Here is a 21,288-nt window from a genome sequence, read left to right as displayed (position 1 = left end):
AACCGGCGGGATGGGGGGGAACTTACCTCCTCCTGCTGCTTCCTGTGTGGAGGTCCCTCCCCCCCTCGCGAGTATCGTGGGTCCCGCCCCCTTGTCTAGTATAAATCCTGTTATATATTCTTTCCCATCTTTTAACAAATACACTTTCATCTTTCCCTTGAAGAAGTAAGGTTAGCTTATCCATTTCTGCTACTTCCATCAACCTAGTTAGTGTTTCCTGTCTTGTTGGGTCTCTATCTTGTTTCCTGTATTTGGGCATTAATATTCTTGCAGTAGTCATTATATATGTTAACAAATATTTGTCATTTAATTTATAATCCTCCGGTATCATATTCAATAGGAGCTGCGGTGGCTCAAGTGGTTAAGACGCTGAACTGCAGGCTGTAGAAGGTCAGTAGTTCAGCAGTTCGAGACCCGAGTGTGCCGCATGATGGAGTGAGCTCCCGTCTCTAGTTCCAGCTCCTGCCAACCTAGCAGTTCGAAAGCAGGAAATTGTAAGTAGATAAATAGGTACCACTTCAGTGGGAAGGTAACAGCATTCCGTGCACCTTGGTGTTTAGTCATGCCGGCCACATGACTACGGAAACGTCTTCGGACAGCGCTGGCTCTTCGGCTTTGAAACGGAGATGAGCACCGCAACCCTAGAGTCGGATTCGACTGGCTTTCAAGCAAGGGAGACCTTGACCTTTACCTATCATATTCAATAGAGCTATTTCAAATACCAATACAATTCCAAGTCAGTATGCTGCCCTTGACATTCTTTGAAGTGTCACTCGAGGAATGGGGCTATGGCAGTCACAGGGCCCCGCTTTGTGTTGTAAAGACTCGGCTGGACTCGGGGCCCAGTCAGCACCTGGTATCCTTGGGAGCTGTCCCCAGCCCTTCCTCTTGCTAGAACTGAGCTTTGCACTTTGTTGAATCAACACCTGCTGTCCAGGGAGCTCTCTCCAGGTGCTGATTCTGAGCAGCTGCCTAAAACCAAGCAAGACTTGACTTCCACATCTCACTGCCGGTCACTCTCCACCCTGGGTCTCTTGCGTATCCTTGGTGTCGTGGTTAAGAGCACGGACTCTAATCTGGGAGAACCGGGTTTGATCCTTCACTCCTCTACATGTAGCTGCTGGAGTGACTTTGGGTCAGTCATAAGTTCTTTCAGAGCTGTTCTCTCAAGGGCAGTTCTCAAGAGAGCTCCTTTCAGCCCCACCTACCTCACAGTCACAGCGTGGCTGTTGTGCGGAGGGGAAGGGAGAGTGTAAGCCACTCTGAGACGCCTTCAGGTAGTGAAGGGCAGGGTATAAACCCAATCTCTTCTTCCACATGCAGCTGCTGGTGTGACCTTGGGTCAATCACAAATTCTCTTAGAGCTCTCTCAGCCCCACCTACCGCACAGGGTGTCTGTTGTGAGGAGTGGAAAGGAAAGGAGATTGTAAGCCGCTCTGAAACTCCTTCAGGTAGTGAAGGGAGGGGTATAAATTCAATCTCTTCTTCTTCCACATGCAGCTGACCTTGGGTCAGTCATAAGCTCTCTCAGAGCTGTTCTGTCAAGGCCAGTTCTCGAGAGAGCACTCTCAGCCCCACTTTCCTTACAGGCAATGCTCCCTCTAAGCTGTGGAGTCTTGTGAGCAAAAATTCTGCTTTGCGAGCCACTGGCATTAAAGTTCTGCGTGAGCGATTTGGCTACTTGCATAAATTAGTTTGCTCTAGAGCCAGCCATCCTGTGCTAAGACAAAAATGTGTGAGCCTGAGGCTAAAAGACTGTAAGCTAGCTCACGCTAACTCAGCTTAGAGGGAACACTGCTCCCAGGGTGCCTGTTGTGAGGAGGGGAAGGGAAAGGAGGCTGTAAACCAGGGAAGGAAAGGAGCCAGTTTGGTGTAGTGGTTAAGTGTGCGGACTCTAATCTGGGAGAACCGGACTTGATTCCCCACTCCTCCACTTGCACCTGGCTGGATGACCTTGGGCAAGTCATAACTCTGGCACAGCTGTCCTTGAAAAAGAGCAGTTTCTGTCAAGAGTTCTCTCAGCCCCACCTACTTCACAGGGGTGTCTGTTGTGGGGAGGGGAAGGGAAAGGAGTTTGTAAGCCGCTCTGAGACACCTTTGGGTGGTGAAGGGCAGGGTATAAATCCAATCTCTTCTCTTCTTCTTCTCTGAGATTCCTTCGGGTAGTGAAGGGTGGGGTAGAAATCCAATCTCCTCCTCCTCCAATCTATATATCTAATAGCGAACTTGCCCAGGGGGGGAGGGGGGGGGGGGGGAGGCAAGGGGGGGAAGGCAAGGGGGTTGGAGGAGAGGGGGGAACCAGCAGGATGGGGGGGTACTTACCTCCTCCTGCTGCTTCCTCCTCTGCCTCCCTCCCCCCCCCGCGAGTATCACGGGCAATGTTCCCTCTAAGCCGTGGAGTCTTGTGAGCAAAAATTCTGTTGAATGAGCTACTGGCATTAAAGTTGTGAGCAAGCGATTTGGCTACTGCAAAAATTAGTTGGCTCTGGAGCCACCCTTCCTGAGCGAAGACAAAAATATGTGAGCCAGAGGCTAAAAAACTGTGAGCTAGCTCACACTAACTCAGCTTAGAGGGAACACTGATCACGGGTCCCCCCTTGTCTATATACTAATAGCCAAGAGGCCCTCTCTGTGTGGATAGGGGGCACAGAGATTTTCCTGCACACTTGGGGCAGTCCCCAGGAGTGCAGAAAAATCTGAAAAGTTTAATGCGCAGAGAACGCTCTGGCAACTGTCTCGCCGCCACTACCACCACTGGGGAGGGGGAGGGGGAGAAGGCTTGGCGGCCTGCCTGCTGGACTCACCTGCTGCCACTTCTCTTGCTTCAATATGCACATTACATTGGGCGTTCTAAACATCGACTGAAAGGCTTTGGACTGGATCCTCCCCTTTTGTCTGGCTTCTCCTGCTTCTGCAGGGAATAGTCCCCCCCCCCCGCGCGCGTGAGTATCGCAGGTCCCACTTCTTGTTCTTCTAACTGATCTACTTCTCCTGATTCTTCTCTGCCAGATTGGAAAAGGACTGCAAAGTGGTACGGAGCTGTGCCTCAATGTCATTTCCTGTGGGAACATTTAGGTTTTTGTCCACACTTGGGTTGCTGACTCACTGCATCTCCCCATGGGTCAGAACAGCACACACATGTATACCGCTGCAGAACAGATTAGCATTGAGAGACTAACGGTGGCTTCCTGTCATGTGGGTACACAGCTGTAGGAACATGCCCACCACTATCAAAAATGTAATGGAATGCGCACAAAGTTCATGCGATTCCTTACACGGATCCGCAGGCTCTATTCCGACCTGGTCAAGAACTGACAGGGTGTTTGGGCAAAGCTCAGGGAAGCGGACCCAAGAGACATCATCGACAGGGAGCAGAGGGTGAAGGCCAAGAAAGGGACGCTAGGAGCAGATTGTGGCTGAGAGCTGGTCAGAGCCAAGCCCTGGAGGACCTGGGAATGTTGTGGGAGTGGATCCATCCAGCTGAGTCCTTATATGGGGATTCAAGATTTCAGTCCAGTAGCATCTGAAAGGCCAACAAGATTTCCAGGGTATGTCCTTTCAAGTGTCAAACCTCTCTCTCTCAGACCAATCTTGTTGGTCTCTAAAGTTGCTACAGGATTCGAATTGTGCTCTTCTCTTGCTGACCGACGTGGCTGCCCCCTTGAACTACCTTGAGGAGTCAGACTCTTTGCTGGAAAGGCCCCGAGCTGCTGCTGCTCCCTCACATGGAGCCTAGTAAACGGGGCCTTCCTTCTCAAAGAGAGCAACCAGGCTCCTCCTTCCAACTTCGCCCATTTCCAGAAGAAATGGTGGGGAATCCGTAACGCAGCGGCCTTTTCCTTGACTCCCGCGCCACTTACAAGAGCAAATTTGTCACCATTTGCGAGAACCTGTTTGAGTACGGCCTGAAGCAGCACGAGAAGCGGAAGGCTGAGGTGGCACTCTTCTACGAGTGCCTCAACGAAGCTCTGGAAGACAACCGCGAGCAGGGGAACCAGATCATGGCCGACTTCGAAGAGAAGCGCCTCCTGGTACGTGGCGGACCGTTCCCTTCCAGTGTACCCCCCCCTTTTACATGTTTATCACATTTATATCCCGCTTTTCCTTGCAGTCCAAAGCAGCTTACAAGAGTGGAAAACATTTTCAGTCAAGACCTAAAACAAAAATAGCAGACACCAAAATCAGCCCCTTCTGTTCAATCCATCTCGAAAACCCTTTAAACAGGCAGGCCTTGCAAGGCCTCCTGAAGATCTCCAGGGAGGGGGATCCCCCTCACCTCTTCCACGGAACTGGAGCCATGATAGAAAAGGCCCCGGTCTGGTCAATGTCAGGTCACCCAAAGTGGTAGGATAGCCAACAGGTGGCTGCCTGACAGTTGTCGTTTACACAGGGACATATGAATCTGCCTTCTGCTGTCTCAGACCCTGGGTCCATCAGAGTCCATATTGTTTACCCAGACCAGCAGTGGCTCTCCAAGGTCTCAGGCAGAGGTCTTTCCCATCACCTCCTGCCTGTTCCCTTTAACTGGAGATGCCAGGGATTGAACCTGGGACCTTCTGCATGACAAGCAGATGCTCTGCCACTGAGCCACAGCCCCTCTTTACAGCTCTCCAGGGTCTCAGGTGGAGGTCTTTCCCATCACCTCCTGCCTGGTCCTTCTCCCTCTGAGGCGGAGGACATCTCCATGGGTTATTCCCACCGTGCCAATAGGGAGGCAGGAAGTAGATTTTTTCCCTTCCTGTTGGCGCCCTCAGAATATCCCCTCCAGTTCTGTTCCTGCCTCATAGGGAGAAGCAGCACAACTTGGCTAGTGCTAGCTAGTGTTAGAAATTATTACGTCTATTTTCCCTTTTTTCAGCCTGATTGCCCTTATTTCTTCTTTCCTTTCTAATCTCTATCTTCTAACCTCTCTTACCCTTTACTCCTTCTGCTCCGCTCTCGGAGTGAAGCGAAAGAGGGGTCCGTTGACCCGAAGAGGCTGCGCAGCCACAATGTCGACCAAAGAGCTTCCCGAGGCCTTCTCCTCAAGCGACGAGGGAGACATGCGCACCATAGTGGCGACGCACCGGGATCACTCTGGGACCGATCAACCTTCGCGGTCTGATCGCGCGTCCCCAACGACGGCTGCGGGAGTCTCAGCGGCGGCGCGCAGCACCCAGAAACGCTGCTTGCAGCCAGATTCGGATGAGCCCGCCATTTTCTCGCCGCGTCCTCGGACGGGCGGCGGCCATCTTGGGGACCCAGGCTCGGGCCTTGGATCCCTATCGGGGGTGCCTGAGGGAGAGATGGAGTCAGCGTCGGAAGTCGGTGACCTTCAGGGCGCACAAGGCGGTAAGCCCCCGAACAACGCGGTACTGATAGATCCCACAGAGTTGATGGATTTCATTAGACGATCCGTGCAGCTGGAGGTCTCAAAGGTTCACAGGTCTGAAGTAGTAAAACAGCAGGAGGTTCCTATCTCTGACTGTCATGCACCTGTGCCGTCTGGATGGCCCACAAAGGCAGCAAAAAAGGCCCCCCCTCGCCCCCCCTACCAGCTGGGGACATCCACATACCACCAATGGAGGGAGGAATTAGAGTCCACCACCTCCTCCATTGAGGAGAAAGAGGAAGGGGAATTTCTGTCAGAAGATGAGTCTGAGGAATTAAAACTTCCTGAGCAGGCTTCCAGATTTTTTAAATCAGAGGATTATCAATACCTTCTAACCAAGGCTGTAAAAGCTCTTGAATTGCATGACGTGCCTGCCTCTGAATACCAGAAAGCAGCCAAGGCCAAAATTAGGTCCAAATCTGGCGGCAATAGTGAATTTTTTCCACCAGAGGAGCCTACTGAAAAGGTGTTCCCATTCCCTGAGTATTTTGAACGACAATTAAGATCTGGTTGGGATAAACCTGTGACAAACAAACAGTTTCCTTCGTTTACTAAAAAATTATATGCAATGCCTAACTATGCAGATGAGTTGTTGCAGGTTTCCCCAGTAGACGCACCAGTGGCAGCGCTCCAAACGGCGGGTCTGGTGTCAGAAGACGGACTGGGCAATATCAGAGAGGCTTCTGACAAGAAATTGGAGGCTACGCTTTGACGCGTCCACGAGTCCATCGCCATGATGGTGCGGGCAGCGTCTACGGCTTCGATCGCAGCTAGAGCTTCCATAGTATGGCTGCGAAAACTATTGCAACTAGTGCCAGACAATAACAGAGCTCTGCTGGAAGGTATTTCCCGTACGCTTAAATCCGACTCTTTCACTACCCTGGATATCATCTCCTTCGCTTCAAGAGGCTTGGCTTCGACGGCAGTTGCCAGGAGAATGCTCTGGCTGCGGGCCTGGCAGGCAGACTCTCTATCTAAGTCTATTGTCACCGCATATCCATTCCAGGGTGACAGGTTGTTTGGTGAGACGCTCGACAGCATTCTCATTGAAACAAAAGATAAAAAGAAAGCTATGCCTCGTTCCTTGAGAAATGTGGATAGACGCAATCAGCAGTCCTTTCGGTCACACCATACTCTGCCGCGGTTTCGTCAGGACATCAAGAAGACCTCCTGGGACTCGTCTAGACAAACTGGTAGACGAGGATCCTTCAACCCCCGCTTCCATAGATCGCAGTTCAACAGGAGCGACAGAGGTGCAAGGGATTCCAAGGCAAAGCAAAATTGACTATGCAGAGATCCCCGTGGGGGCACGACTTCTACACTTTACAAGAACTTGGATAGAAGCACAAGCGGATGCTTGGGCAGTAGAAGTAGTGTCTCAGGGCTATTCAATAGAATTTGTACATCAACCACCAGAGAGGTTTCTTCAGTCCCCAGCAAGCAAATCATTAAACAAAAGGTCCATTGTCAACAAGGCTCTTCAACATCTATTAAACATCAGAGCCATAGAACCTGTGCCCTTCAACGAACAAGGACGAGGAGTATACTCCATCCTTTTCATGGTGCCCAAGAAAAATGGGGACTGGAGGGCAGTCCTGGACTTAAAATTTTTAAACAAATTCATACGCCCTCGACATTTTCGAATGGAAACGCTAAAATCGATAGCGGATTCGTTGTCCCCCAACGAGTTTCTCACGTCCATAGACTTGACAGAGGCATACCTGCATGTGCCGATACATCCTGCACACAAGAAATACCTCTGTTTCTGCATCTGTGGACAACATTTCCAATACCGGGCGCTTCCATTCGGCCTATCAACAGCTCCCCGCCTCTTCACCAAGTTGCTCATAAACCCGGTGAGTCACCTCAGGTCACAAGGGATACACGTTCATCCATACCTCGACGACCTGTTGGTCCGGGCGAACTCACATCAGGAATCTATCTTCAACACCCAGAAGACGCTTCAATGTCTACAAGATCATGGATTCTTGATAAACTGGGAGAAAAGTTGCCTAACACCAAGTCAACAAGTGGAACACCTCGGGGCACAGATCGATACGACACGGACCGCCTTATTTCTACCTGCATCCAAAGCGCGAAAGATCAAATCCAGCGTGACGAGAGTATTCAACAGCAGATCCACCCCATTGATGGAATTGGCCAGTCTCTTGGGCCTCATGATTGCCAGCATAGAGATGATACAATGGGGCCGCATACATGCAAGACCTCTGCAAATGTTCTTACGTCCTCATCAGCTGAACATCATAGAAAGAAAGGTGATCAACCTGCAGGTATCATTCCAGGTGAAACAAAGCCTGAGATGGTGGTCAGATCTAAACAACCTGATGTCAGGAAAGCTGTATTATGTAAGTCAATTCATGGAACTGTTCTCCGATGCCAGTCTACAGGGCTGGGGAGCGACCCTCGAAGGGGTACCAGTACAAGGGGCGTGGACACCGGCAGAGAAAACACTCCCGATCAACCTGTTGGAGATGAGAGCAATCCGCCTAGCTCTGCTTCACTTCACACCACAGCTACGGGGACAGCACGTCCTGGTGAGAACAGACAATATTGCGGCGAAGGCTCACCTCAACAAGCAGGGAGGTTCCCGATCCTGTCGTCTACACAAGGAATCCCTGAAGATCTTAACGTGGGCAGAGAAGAACATCGCGTCTCTGCGAGCAGAGCACATAAGAGGCATCGAGAATGTTCAAGCGGATTGGCTAAGCAGACAGGTGTTACAAGAAGGAGAGTGGGCTCTGAGTGCAGATCTCTTCGCCAAGATAGTGGATCGATTCGGCCAGCCGGTACTGGCTCTGTTTGCATCACCCAACAACCACAAACTACCAAGATTCTATACCAGATACTTCCACCAGAACGCGGAAGCGACAGATGCGCTGACCACGAGATGGCCCCCGGGTCTGTTATACGCATTTCCACCGTTCATTCTGATAGCCAGAACACTTCGCAGAATCAAGGATTGCAAGGCGGAGGTCATCCTAGTGGCTCCTCACTGGGCGAGACGTCCGTGGTTCTCGACATTACAGAAAATGTCCATCTTACCACCAATGGTCTTACCGGTGTCTCCAGATATGATCTACCAGGGTCCGGTCTGGCACCCAGACCCAGCATGGCTGTCTTTGACCGCGTGGAGATTGAGCGGGAAAGTTTGACAAAACTAGGATTCTCCAAACAGGTCATGGACACTATCATGGCGTCCAGACGGCAATCCACGACACGCATCTACAATACTACCTGGAAGGCGTACGTTCGTTGGTGCCGGCGTAAGAAGATCAACCCACTATCTCCATCGGTACCTGATTTACTAGCGTTTCTGCAGGACGGTTTGGACACTGGACTGGTAGCTTCCACCTTACGCAGACAGCTGGCGGCAATCGCGACAGTAATTCCCACTCTAGAGGGCATTCCTTTGTCTAAGCACCCCCAAGTTCAACGGTTCCTACAAGGGGCGGTCGCCATATCTCCTCCACAGATACATCGTTTCCCCACATGGAGGTTGAATGTGGTTTTGGACGCGTTAATGAAACCACCTTTTGAACCACTCAGAGAGGTCGGTCTTAGATGGTTACGAATGAAGACACTCTTCCTTGTCGCAATCACGTCAGCAAGAAGAGTGTCGGAGATCGGTGCTTTATCCATGAAACCGTCTCATTGCATGTTCCACAAGGACAAGGTGGTGCTTATTACAAATTCCACATTTCGGCCAAAGGTAGATTCTCGATATCACCGTTCTCAGGAGTTGTGTCTACGGACATTCTGTCCTCATCCTCAACACCCTAAAGAACGTCTCTGGCACACTCTAGACGTTAAGAGAGCACTAAAGATCTATATCAAAAGAACTGAGCCTTGGAGAAAATCTGATTCCTTGTTCATAGGTATTTCTCCACCCCGTAAGGGCGAAAAGTTGGCTAAATCTACCATCAGCTCGATTCTAAAGTCTTGCATCGTGGAGGCATATAAGGCGGCGGGTCGCAATCCTCCCAAAGGCATCACAGCACACTCTCTACGGAGTGCGGCTACTAATGCCGCACTGATCAACAGGGCATCAGTGGAAGAAGTATGCAAGGCCGCAACGTGGTCGTCTATTTCGACGTTCACAAGACATTATAAGATCCACACCATAGCGTCTGCGGAAGCAGCTTTCGGAAGAAGAGTACTTCAGCACGCAATTTCCCTGGAAGACGATGATGACCCACCCGAATAGGGGACACTGCTCGGGGAGGTCCCATGGAGATGTCCTCCGCCTCAGAGGGAGAACGACCATTGGACACTTACCGTGAGTGGTCCTTCTCCTCTGAGGTCAGGAGAACATCTCGGCCCTCCCACTGTCATCTTCTTCTATGGTTTTTCTTCCTTTGTGCTGATCTCTCTATCTCACCTCTTTTTAAGGGGGAGTGTTGAGTTAATACAGTTACAGTTCATAGTTAATGTTATAGGGCAAAGTTTTATGGTTTCAGGCTGTTCATCAAACTGCTTTCGGAGTCCCAGAACTGGAGGGGATATTCCGAGGGCGCCAACAGGAAGGGAAAAAATCTACTTCCTGCCTCCCTATTGGCACGGTGGGAATAACCCATGGAGATGTCCTCCTGTCCTCAGAGGAGAAGGACCACTCACGGTAAGTGTCCAATGGTCGTTTTAAGTGGAGATGCCGGGGATTGAACCTGGGACCTTCTGCCTGCCAAGCAGAGGTTCTACCACTGAGCCACAGCCCCTCTTTACAGCTCTCCAGGGTCTCAGGTGGAGGGCTTTCCCATCACCTCCTGCCTGGTTCTTTTAACTGGAGATGCCGGGGATTGAACCTGGGACCTTCTGCATGCCAAGCAGATGCTCTACCACTGAGCCACAGCCCCCTCTTTACAGCTCTCTAGGGTCTCAGGTGGAGGTCTTCCCCATCACCTCCTGCCTGGTCCTTTTTAACTGGAGATGCCTCTGGGGATTGAACCTGGGACCTTCTGCATGCCAAGCAGAGGCTCCTCCACTGAGCCACAGCCCCCTCTTTACAGCTCTCCAAGGTCTCAGGCAGAGGTCTTCTCCATCACCTCCTGCCTGGTCCTTTTTAGCTGGAAATACCAGGGATTGAACCGGGGACCTTCTGCGTGCCAAGCAGATGCTCTTCCACTGAGCCACAGCTCCTCTTTACAGCTCTCCAGGGTCCCAGGCGGAGGTCTGTCCCATCATCTGCCTGATCCTTTTTAACTGGAGATGCCAGGGATTGAACCAGGGACCTTCTGCATCCCAAGCAGAGGCTCTGCCACTGAGCCACGCCCCCGGCCCTTCAGATTGCACTCCTGGTCCACTCCGCTGTCCTGCTCTCTGTATCCGAAGCTAAGCCTTAGGGTTGGCCGCCTTTATTGTGATCTTCCGCTTGCATACTAGACTATTAAAAGTTGCCAATATTTTCTTGGGCCTGCTTTTAAACGTTGCCCCAGTACTTGCCCGTGTGACATGGTGCGTGCTCAGTGGCTCGTCTAGACTCAGCCTTTGGGCTCTACAGGTGCTCTTTTAGCACACCAGAGATCTGTCGCCTGGGCAGGCTTTACACCCACATATGAGCATTGACAGCTGCCTGGTTTAAATAAGTTGATTGGGTGCATACATAGTGGCACTGATGAGCGATTCTGCCCTATCAGCACCGCTGCTTCGAAAACAAGACTTACGACCACCAACAAGGGGGAGTTCTCGTTCTGTTGTTAACCAGATAGCCGATAACCCCTCACTATCTTGCTGTGCCCCACAGGCGCTGGACGCGATTCAGACCGCCAGCGAGACCGAGGTTTTGGAGGCCAGGCTCCAGGAGTACAACGACGGCATCACGAAGCTCTCCGAAACACTGATGACTATGGAGATGCAGCTGGTAGACCAGTTGGAGGTGAGGCCGAGCCGGTCCGATAGGGCAATTTTGTGTCTGTCTGGACCAAGGACAATCCCTCTCTCGTTCTCAGGCACTGAACTCCCAGCCACCTGGGGCCCTTGGGGGTCTCACTGGCTGGTCCCGGTCCTTTGTTGAGGCTTTTTAGCTTCTGGGTTCCCTTTGAGGATGGAAGAAGAAGAAGAGATTGGATTTATACCCCGCCCTTCACTACCCAAAGGAGTCTCAGAGCGGCTTACAAACTCCTTTCCCTCCCCCTCCCCACAACAGGCACCCTGTGAGGTAGGTGGGGCTCAGAGAGCTCTTGACAGAAACTGCTCTTTTTCAAGGACAGCTGTGCCAGAACTATGGCTTGCCCAAGATCATCCAGCAGGTGCAAGTGGAGGAGTGGGGAATAAAACCCGGTTCTCCCAGATTAGAGTCTGCATACTTAACCTCCTGACACAGCAGATTAAAAAACATCTCTGCATTTATTCAGATAATGAAGAGTGTTTGCTAGGCAAGAATCACTCTCAAATAACGACAGTAGCAAAAAACAACAACACTATACTTGTGCTGGGCAGAGGCTGAGCCTGAAACATTAAATACTTGCTGGCTGATCCAACATGGCTTCTCTTACGTTCTTATGCCTGGAGCAGTGGTGCTCTGTCTCCTTGGTGCTTGGGGGGGGCACAGTGGGAGGGCTTCTGGAGTTCTGGCCCCACTGCTGGTGGACCTCCTGATGGCACCTGGTATTTTTGGCTACTGTGTGACACAGAGTGTTGGGCTGGATGGGCCACTAGCCTGATCCAAGATGACTTCTCTTACGTTCTTATGTGTGAGGCAGTGGTGCTCTGTATCCTTGGTGCTTGGGGGGCCACAGCGGGAGGGCTTCTGGAGTTCTGGCCCCACTGGTGGACCTCCTGATGGCACCTGGGTTTTGGCCACCGTGTGAGACAGAGTGTCGGACTGGATGGGACATTGGCCTGATCCAACATGGCTTCTCTTATGTTCTTACGTTCCCTCTCTGGGGTAATTTTACTTTCTCACCTGAAGGCTTAAGAGAGAGAGTCCACTCCAACAGAACAGTCTACGACATTCTGGCTGGAAGTCATAGAGGCCTCAGCCTCTGTCTTCTCTGATATGGCTGCTGCCCTGTTAGGTAGCCACCTTGGACTGTTCCAGCGTCTCCTTTTTGTCCGCCCTCATGGCTCCCTTTAGCCAATCAGGGCATAATTAGGTTAATCTCTGTTGTTAGCAGGCAACCAGATATAAGCCTCTTTTGCCAGCTTGTCAAGACCGCCAGGTGCTTTTAATTAATGCCCAGCCCAAACAGGCTGCAACTAACCTGTCAAAACTTACAGCTTGATCACAACTAACGACAGCCTTGAGATCCATAAGTTCTAATCCTTACAGTGTCCTCTCCTGGGGACACACTTTGTAGGGAGTGTTTTCAGGACTCAAGCAGGACACACCCAGTGCTTCCTTAGATAGTGTGATGTCACAGTTAGAGTGTCAGACATAGAGATGTGAAGGCCCAGAAAAAAACCGGAAAAATTTGGGGAAAAAACTGTTTTTGCCCTGAAGCACTGAAGCCTTTTTTTGTTTTTTGGAACAATTGGAAAAAATTGAAAAAAGAAAAGAAAATAAAAAAATTGATTACGGAACGTTTTATTTTAACACGATGAATAAACTATTTTAAGACAAGGTGTTCAAATATTTTCCAAATAATTTCTAAAAAATATGTATGGTCTCAGATTGATCTAATTTCTGTGCATTAAGGACAAACAAGTCCTAGGTTACCAACTGACCTCTCCAATGCAAGAACAAGATGCATTTCTTCCTTTAGGAGGTGCTGTTGTCACAAGAAAAGAAAAAGGTTTCAGTTTTGTTTTTGCATGTGGGTGGGGTTTCTGTTTGTAATAATTGCTTGGATGCACTATATTTTTAATATGGTAGTTGTGATAATTTCATGCCAAGTAAAAATGTCCATAGTCATATTTTATGTTCCTAAAGTAACAGAATAACTTTCAATCTGGAAGAGAGAAAAAAAGTGCTAATATAGCATTTTTTTCCCAATTTTTCCGAAAATATCAGTTTCCCCCCGAAAAAAACTGGTTTTTCCCCCTAGCTTCAAAATTTCCAGAAATGTTACATCTCTAGTCAGAGAAGGATCTGGGCAAACCAGGTTCGAATCCCCACACCGTCATGGAAGCTCACTGGGTGACCTTGCGCCAGGCACACGCACTCCACCTCGCAGAGTTGTTGTGAGGATAAAATGGGAGGGGAATTACAGATGCCACCTTAGATCCCCATCGGGGAGAGAGGTGGGCTAAAAATAAATAAATCATAGAGGAAGATCAGTCACAATTTTGCATGGCACTGATACTGCTGGACTGGCTTTGGACCATCGACAGGACAATATCACCCCAGTGAAAGGATTGATACCATCTTCAGAGACCACCTTGTTTGTATGGAGCACTTTATTCTGTTTTTGTTGTGACTTATAGTTTTACTGTTTTATACTGTTTTTATGCACGGGCTTGTGCCCCCATGTAAGCTGCCCTGAGCCCGTTCGTGGGGAGGGCGGGGTAAAAATGTTAATAATAAATAAATCCCAGAGTGCTGGCGCCACAAGGGAGAACGCCCTTCCCCAGTCCAAGAGCAAGACTGAGCCCAGAAGCACCTTAAAGGCTAACAAGATTGTCCTGACCAACAGCCCTGAGCTGGGTAGCCTGGGTAGATCTCAGGAGCGAATACCAGGGCCGGGAGGCAGAGGCAGGCAATATCAAGCCCGCTCTCTGAAATGTCCTCGCCTGCTTGCAGGGTGGGCGATTCATAAATGTAATGAAATAAATAGCCCCACGAGGGGTCGGCTGATGTCATCATGGCTTCCAGGCACGCAGCCACACACACGCATATGCAATACTCACTAAAAAGGGTAAAAAAAAGAGCTTGTCCTGTCCAATAAGCTTTTGAGAATCAAAGCTGCCTTCATCAGGTCACTTTCTCCCTTTTGTCAAATATCTGATGAAGGGAGCTTTGACTCTCGAATGCTTCTGTCCTGGGAATCTTATTGGTCTCTATATAAATGTTATTTTAAATTTTTTAAGGGATACAGAAAGAAAAAAGGAATGGGGGGGGGGATAGGGAATATAATTAGCAAAAACATAATGTAAGGGCAAACTTGACAGATACTGAGGACGTTATTTTATCAGAATACATGTGTATATATAAAAAGGCATACGGCATAATAGTTTAACAGATATATAACATGATCAGTGTTCCCTCTAAGCTGAGTCAGTGTGAGCCAGCTCAGGTTTTTTTTAGCCTCCGGCTCACACCTTTTTCTCTTAGCTGAGGAAGGATGGCTCCAGAGGAAACTGATTTATGCTGCAGCCAAATCGCTCGCTCACAACTTTAATGCCAGTCACTCACAAAGTAGAATTTTTGCTCACACGATGCCACAGCTTAGAGGGACCATTGAACACGATATATATAGTGTAATGGCATAAGAATATAGCTTGAAAATATATATATGACAGAAACTTAAAAGATCAGTATAACGACTTATTTGATATATTCTACCATTTTCTCATACTATATTATCATATTATCTTATCGATTTTATCTGTTACATGGTATAGCACAAATAATCTTATTGGTCTTCAAGGTTGTCCTGGACTCGAATCTTGCTCTTTTACTGCAACCTAACATGGCTACCCATCTAAAACTGTCTTCCCCGATCTGGGACCTCGTCTCCGAGCAACAATAATCAGGCAGTAAATATGACAGAGAAAAAAATCCCTCCAGGCGTCAAAAGAGCAGATTTAATTTCGATGAGCTTAGTTCCTGTAGACGCAGGCCTTTTCATTTTCTCTTTTCTTTTTTCCCGTGCAGGAAGTCATAAAAGACTTTGAACGGAACATTTCCGACCTGGTCTCCATCTTCATAGAGAACGAGCAAGGGCTATATCCTTCCGGTGGCTGAAGAGCGGGCCTGCTTCACATCTGAATCACTCAAATCATTTGAGATTTCCAAGGTTCTCCCCTCCATTCTTGGAGGTTCAGACTGGAGGCTGAGAGCCAGTTTGGTGTCGTGGTTAAGTGCGCGGACTCTGATCTGGGAGAACCGGGTTTGATTCCCCACTCCTCCATGTGCAGCTGCTGGTGTGACCTTGGGTCAGTCACAAGTTCTCTCAGAGCTGTTCTCTCAAGAGCAGTCCTCAAAAGAGCTCTCTCAGCCCCACCTACCTCACAGGGTGCCTGTTGTGGGGAGGGGGAGGGAAAGAAGATTGTAAGCCACTCTGACTCCTTTGGGTACTGAAGGGTGGCGTATAAATCCATTCTCTTCTTCTGTGTATGGGTAAGGGCAAAGGTTAGTCTGAACGAGTCTCTTGAAAGACAGAGACAAGAGTGCCTGGGTTGCAGGTTACTAGACCTTTGCACCTCCCGCAACTGCTTTAGAGGCGTTTCTCGGAATACAAATGGGCTGATATTCGGAGGGGTTTTATGGAGAGAGGGGGCTACTCTGTGCTTTTGGCTGTTAATTTTATTTATTTTCCTCATTTATGCCACACCTTTCCCCCCAATAGGGACCCAAAGCAGCTTACATCCAGTGTTCCCTCTAAGCTGTGTAGTCCTGTGAGCAAGAATTATTTTTTGTGAGCTACTGGCATTAAAGTTGTGAGCAAGCGATTTGGCTACTGCATCAATTCGTTTGCTCTGGAGCCATCCTTCCTGAGCTAGGACAAAAATGTGTGAGCCGGAGGCTAAAAAACTGTGAGCTAGCTCACACTAACTCAGCTTAGAGGGAACACTGCTTACATCGCTCCCCTCTCCTCCATTTTATTCCCTGGGAAGTACGTCAGGCTGAGACTGTGACTGGCCCGAGGTCACCCAGTGCTTATGTCTGTGTTGTTAACGGTAGCTTTCTTGTTCAGTTCAGAGACCCCAGGGGATAACAAATGCAGAGAGAGGCAGAGCGTAATTGTTCTGACAGGAAAAAGGCAGGGCTGGGGAGTGTTGCAGCAGCCTTAGCCAAAATACAGAGTACCAGAGGGCTCTGCCAAGGCTTTCATTGCTGTTTACACTAGGGAGCCCTTTGCCTGTGCCTTGGTTTGTGCAAAGGCCTCCATTGTTGTTTACAGTAGGGAGCCCTTTGCCTGTGTTTTGGTTTGTGCAAAGGCCTCTATTGTTGACACTACAGAGCCATTTGCCTCTATCCTGGTTTGTGCCAAGGCCTCAATGGCTTTTGACACTAGGGAGTCTTTTCCCCGCGTCTTGGTTTGTGCCAAACTGAGTCCATGAATGAAGCCCATCTTGCTGGCCTTTCACCCAAACATGGTCTTTCTTAAAAACTAGATGCCAGCCAGGGCACAGAGTATGAAAGCCAGAGTTCTGCAGGCAGGGCTCTCAGCCTGGGCTTCCTCAATTTCCCCTGTTGGTTTCTTAACCTTTCCCCGTACAATGGCGCAGTGCCGGGATCTCGAGAATCACCACCACGAGAAGCTCCTAGAAATCGCCATCAACACGCTGGAGAAAATTGTAAAAAGCGAGCTCGAAGAAGAGATTCCAGACGACGTTCGGATGGTGAGACCTTCCCCACCCCCCTTCACCCTGCCCAAAGCTCTCCTGGTGCGGATCCCCAGAAAGCACCATTTGCTTTTAGTAAAGGTAAAGGTTTCCCTTGCTCGAAAGCCAGTCAAATCCAACTCTAGGGGTGCGGTGCTCATCTCCGTTTCCAAGCCGAAGAGCCAGCGCCGTCCGAAGACGTTTCCGTGGTCATGTGTCCGGCATGACTAAATGCCGAGGCGCATGGAACGCTTTTACCCAGAATAAAATCAGTACTTCCTCCCTCGCCCCCCCCCCACTTCCTAGCTCTTTGTGGACAAGGACACCATCGTCAACGCCGTCAACGCCTCGCACGACATCCACCTTCTGAAGATCGACAACCGGGAAGACGAGATCATCACCAAAGCCAACAGCTGGGCTTCCGCTCTGATAGAGAAGGTAGGTCAAGCCAGCAGTGCGAGGGTCCTCCCCAGACCTGTAGCTACAGTTGGGGCATTTCGGGGGCCCGGCCCCCTGACTTGCCACCGAGCGCCCCCCCCAACTCCCTGACTTATTGAAAGGCCTCCTGAATTAAAAATCCTGCCTATGGGCCCGGTCCTCCCTGAAGGACACTGACCGCGAGGGCATCCCCCTTGTTGCTTTGGAAGCAGTGGGGGAATTACAGCCTTGTGGAAGGAGGACCCCTCCTCCCGTCTGGCTCACCTTTGGGGTCCCCAAGGAGCATCCCCCGAGTGGGCTGAGGATGAAACCGCCCCAGAGCCGCCACGCTCAGTCTCTCCCCCCCCGCAGGTTCACAAAAGTGAAATCACGAGGAACCGCAACCGCGTGAAGGAGATCAACCAGTTCATCGACCACCTCCACAACGAGCTGGAGACCATGGACATTATGGAAGCGTAGCCCACTCTCCCCGCCGCTGTTTGCCGCCGCTTCCCTGGTTCTGGACACGGGGCTCTCCGACAGCTAGGAAAGGAACCCGCCGGAAGGTCTCGTTTCACAACCCACTGAAAATGCTCCTCTCCCCCGAACAACGGAGATGTAGCCCAGTGGAAGGGGGCAGAAGAATCAGCCCCCAAAGCCTTTAATGATCAAAATGACTACATTTAAAAAAAAACAAACCCAGCCTGCATGGAAATTTGAGAGGAACTGCAGCTCTCAGATGAAACAGGTGCTGTGATCACAAACCATTTAAATGCCCACAGGGACTCCACCGCCACCCCTGCTGCACTTCTTCACGCACATCACAAAAAGGGGGGACATCGACAGGATCAGCTAAGCACCGTGTTTGACCAATGACACAAAGGCAACTCACACCAGAAGGTTTGTAGGGAACCGAAAAGTAACAGCCACTCTGTGGGGACGGAACGTAGAGCCCTGTGGGTGCAAAGCCACGCTCTGGCATGGGAATCAACCCGTTGTGAAGCTCTCATTAAAGTATATATAGACAAAATGTTGGCTGTGGCAAAACAGCAGCGTTTACTCCAGTTCGGGGGAGGCAGAGTCACTGTGGCTGTGCTGCGAGAACGTTTTAGCAGGCTTCAGGGGCCTGCGGCAGAGCCGGGGTAGGACCTATCTGCAGGGGTCAGGAGGGAAGGGGCGAGGGAGGGCAGGAAGAGCCCACTCCCACCCCAGAACTGGGAGAGAACCTCCAGCCAACTGTAAATCTCCAAAAGGCTTTAGAGAACGCAAATTCGGCCACACCTCAATTCGCATTCTCAATGACCGAACGGGTATTTTGATACTCGCAGCGAAGCTGTCCCCAGGTAAGACAGAGGAGCCAATTTGGTTCCTGATGAAGCTGGGACTGCCCACCGTTTCCCAAAACGAGACAGGACTCCATGGCTCGCAGGGAGGTTGGGGCAAGGTCCATGCAGAAGGCCCCGGTACTTGGAACACCCTCGGCCTTTCACCCAAGACCACTGGAGAAATAGACGCAGGCGACACTGTGAGTGCTGCCTGGCGCAGGCCCACGGGGAGAATCAAGACCAGGCTATGGTGCGCCGCTAGCCCTTGAGTCCTGGTTTCAGCGCTGCTGGCTGCCCCACTCGGTCAGTCAGTCTGATCGGGGGCCCTTCTCCCTCTGCCCCTCCCCAGCCTCAGTCCTGCATCAGCTTGTGCTTGATGGTGGAGCTCTCCGAGCACAGGTGAACGAACAGGGTGGCAGCGGCCGTGCGGGCACGCAGCTCATAGGCGTCGTAGTCATGGGCCCACTCCACGGTCCCCCAGTGCTGGATCTGAGGAAAAGAGAAATAGACAAAACGGGATGTGAGAAGAATCGTTCCTCGTGCCCTTCTCCGGGGTGTGTGTGTGTGTATTGATTCTCCAGTTGGGACCTTGCCCTCCCCTTCGAGAAGATTCACTGTTCTCAAAAATACCCGAGTCCGGGAGTACCGCTGAGACCGACCAGAAATTTTGGGGGCAGCAGCTTTCGAGAGTTTGTGCTCTCTTAGTCGGACCCCTTGAGTTTTCACTGTTGAAAGCACACACCCTGAAACACTTGTTGGTCTCTCAGGCGCTCCTGGACTTGAATCCGGCTGTTCTACTGTGGACCAACGTGGCTGCCCTCTGGAAAAAATTCTCAAGAAACGTGACTGATCTGGAGGGCCAGCAACAGGGCAAAGAGGCCAAGGCCTTCTCCTGAGAAGAACATCAGGAGAGCCCTGCTGTGTCAGACCAGTGGGGGTCCATCCACTCCAGCATCTCGTCTCACACAGGGGCCAACCAGTTCCTCTGGAGAGGACCAACAACAGGGCAGGGAGGCTGAGGCCTTCCCCTGATGTTGCCTCCTGGCTCTGGGATTCAGAGGCTTAGTGCCTCTGACTGTGGAGGTTCCCCTCCATCACGATGGCTAGTAGCCACTGATCAACCTCTCCTCCATGAATCTTTCTAATCCCCTTTGAAAGCTGTTTATTCCTGTGGCCATCACTACATCCTTTGGCAGCGAATTCTACCTTTTAATCACTGTCTATGTAAAGTAGTATTTCCTTTTGTCTGTCCTAAGCCTACTGCCCATCAGCTTCATTGGGTGCCCTCAAATTCTAGTCTTTCGAGAGAGAAAGAAAAATTTCTCTGTCAGCTCTCTCCACCCCATGCATAATTTTCTACACCTCTATCACGTCCCCCCGTAGCCGTCTCCTTCCTAAACTTAAAAGTCCCAGACTCTTCAGCCTTTCCTCCTAGGGAAAGTGCTCCATCCCCCTTGGGAGAAGCATTTCTGTACTGGAAACCCCTTGGTCCTTTTCTTCTCGTGCGCCATGCCGTAGCCCTTCCACACACTGGCTGAAAGTGCTGAGTGGGAGACGGAGATGTAAAATTTCCGGAAATTTTGAAGCTCGGAAAAAAACCCCGTTTCGCCCCAGTTTTTTTCGGGGGGAAATTGAAATTTTCTGAAAAATTGAAAAATGATACATTAGCACTTCCTTTTTCTTTTCCAGATTGAAAGTCGTTCTGTTACTTTAGGAACATAAAATATGACTATGGGCATTTTTACTTGGCATGAAGTTATCACAACTAGTATATTAAAAATATAGTGTATCCAAACAATTATGACAAACAGAATACCCACCCACATGCAAAAACAAAACCGAAACCTTTTTCTTTTCTTGTGACAGTAGCACCTCCTAAAGGAAGAAATGCATCTTGTTCTTGCATGGGAGAGTTCAGTTTGTAACCTAGGACTTGCTTGTCCTCAGTGCACAGAAATTAGATCAATCTGATACCATACGTAATTTTTACAAATGATTTGGAAAATATTTGAACACCTTGCCTTAAAATATTTTATTCATCATGTTAAAATAAAAGGTTCCATAATAAAAAAAAATTCTTTTCTTCTTTCAATTTTTCCAATTTTTCGGAAAAAAACAAAAAAAGGCTTCAGGAAAAAATTGGGAAAAACCGGTTTCCCCCCGGAATTTTTCCGTTTCCCCCCCAGGCTTTCACATCTCTAGAGCGGGCCCTGCGTTTCCCCCCCCCCCCCCCGGCCTCTCCATGATCACCAGTTCGCAAGCACAGTGCCTACATAGTATTCCCTTCCGTGTGGCTGGGGCCACTGCTTCCCAAGCCTTGCTGGCCACAGGAGGAGAAATATCTCTGCACGTTGGCACCATGCTCAACAGCCAGCAGTCATGCAGTCGGGGGGGGGGGGCAGCACCAGTGCATTCATATCCTTTCTTTCTCTCTCTTTCTGTCTGGATGTTCAGTCAGCTCACAGAACAGTCGATGAAACTGAGAGCACTCCATGAAATTGCTGAGCAGTCGGGTTAGAATGGATAAAAGGAAGCCCTTCTTCACCCAAAGAGTGATTAGCACATGCAATTCACTGCCACAGGAGGTGGTGGCAGCGACAAGCATAGACGGCTTCAAGAGGGAATTGGATAAACATCTGGGGCAGAGGTCCATCAAGGCAGAGATAGGAACTCTTGGTCTGGGTCAAGGGTTGCTCCGTATTCTTGGTGCTTGGGGGGGGGGGGGGGGACAGA

The 21,288-nt window shown here is 50.1% G+C and overlaps 2 protein-coding genes and 2 non-coding genes across 4 annotated transcripts in view; 1 reads left to right on the top strand and 3 right to left on the bottom strand.

Annotated features, from left to right (window-relative positions):
• Positions 1 to 17,760, top strand: part of DRC3 (dynein regulatory complex subunit 3) — a 39,345-nt gene extending 21,585 nt beyond the window's left edge. The window contains exons 7-12 of the mRNA XM_015409267.1: positions 3,857 to 4,031; positions 11,130 to 11,261; positions 15,141 to 15,211; positions 16,708 to 16,831; positions 17,120 to 17,251; positions 17,603 to 17,760. Of these exons, the coding sequence (XP_015264753.1) occupies positions 3,857 to 4,031; positions 11,130 to 11,261; positions 15,141 to 15,211; positions 16,708 to 16,831; positions 17,120 to 17,251; positions 17,603 to 17,710 (742 nt within the window). The 3' untranslated portion in view covers positions 17,711 to 17,760. The remainder of the gene's footprint in view (positions 1 to 3,856; positions 4,032 to 11,129; positions 11,262 to 15,140; positions 15,212 to 16,707; positions 16,832 to 17,119; positions 17,252 to 17,602) is intronic.
• TRNAD-GUC lies at positions 4,526 to 4,597 on the bottom strand. The gene has a single exon. It is a non-coding gene; the product is annotated as a tRNA-Asp (tRNA).
• Positions 10,590 to 10,661, bottom strand: TRNAP-GGG. The gene has a single exon. It is a non-coding gene; the product is annotated as a tRNA-Pro (tRNA).
• Positions 17,761 to 17,920: 160 nt separating the features above from the next.
• ATPAF2 (ATP synthase mitochondrial F1 complex assembly factor 2) overlaps positions 17,921 to 21,288 on the bottom strand; it is a 23,477-nt gene continuing 20,109 nt past the window's right edge. The window contains exon 8 of the mRNA XM_015409303.1: positions 17,921 to 19,044. Coding sequence (XP_015264789.1) covers positions 18,907 to 19,044 — 138 coding nt within the window. The 3' untranslated portion in view covers positions 17,921 to 18,906. The remainder of the gene's footprint in view (positions 19,045 to 21,288) is intronic.

Source organism: Gekko japonicus, unplaced genomic scaffold (assembly GCF_001447785.1).
Source record: "Gekko japonicus isolate JY-2015 unplaced genomic scaffold, Gekko_japonicus_V1.1 scaffold103, whole genome shotgun sequence".
Taxonomy (NCBI): domain Eukaryota; kingdom Metazoa; phylum Chordata; class Lepidosauria; order Squamata; family Gekkonidae; genus Gekko; species Gekko japonicus.
Note: the sequence above shows the minus strand (reverse complement) of the source record. Positions and strands in the feature narration are given on the sequence as shown.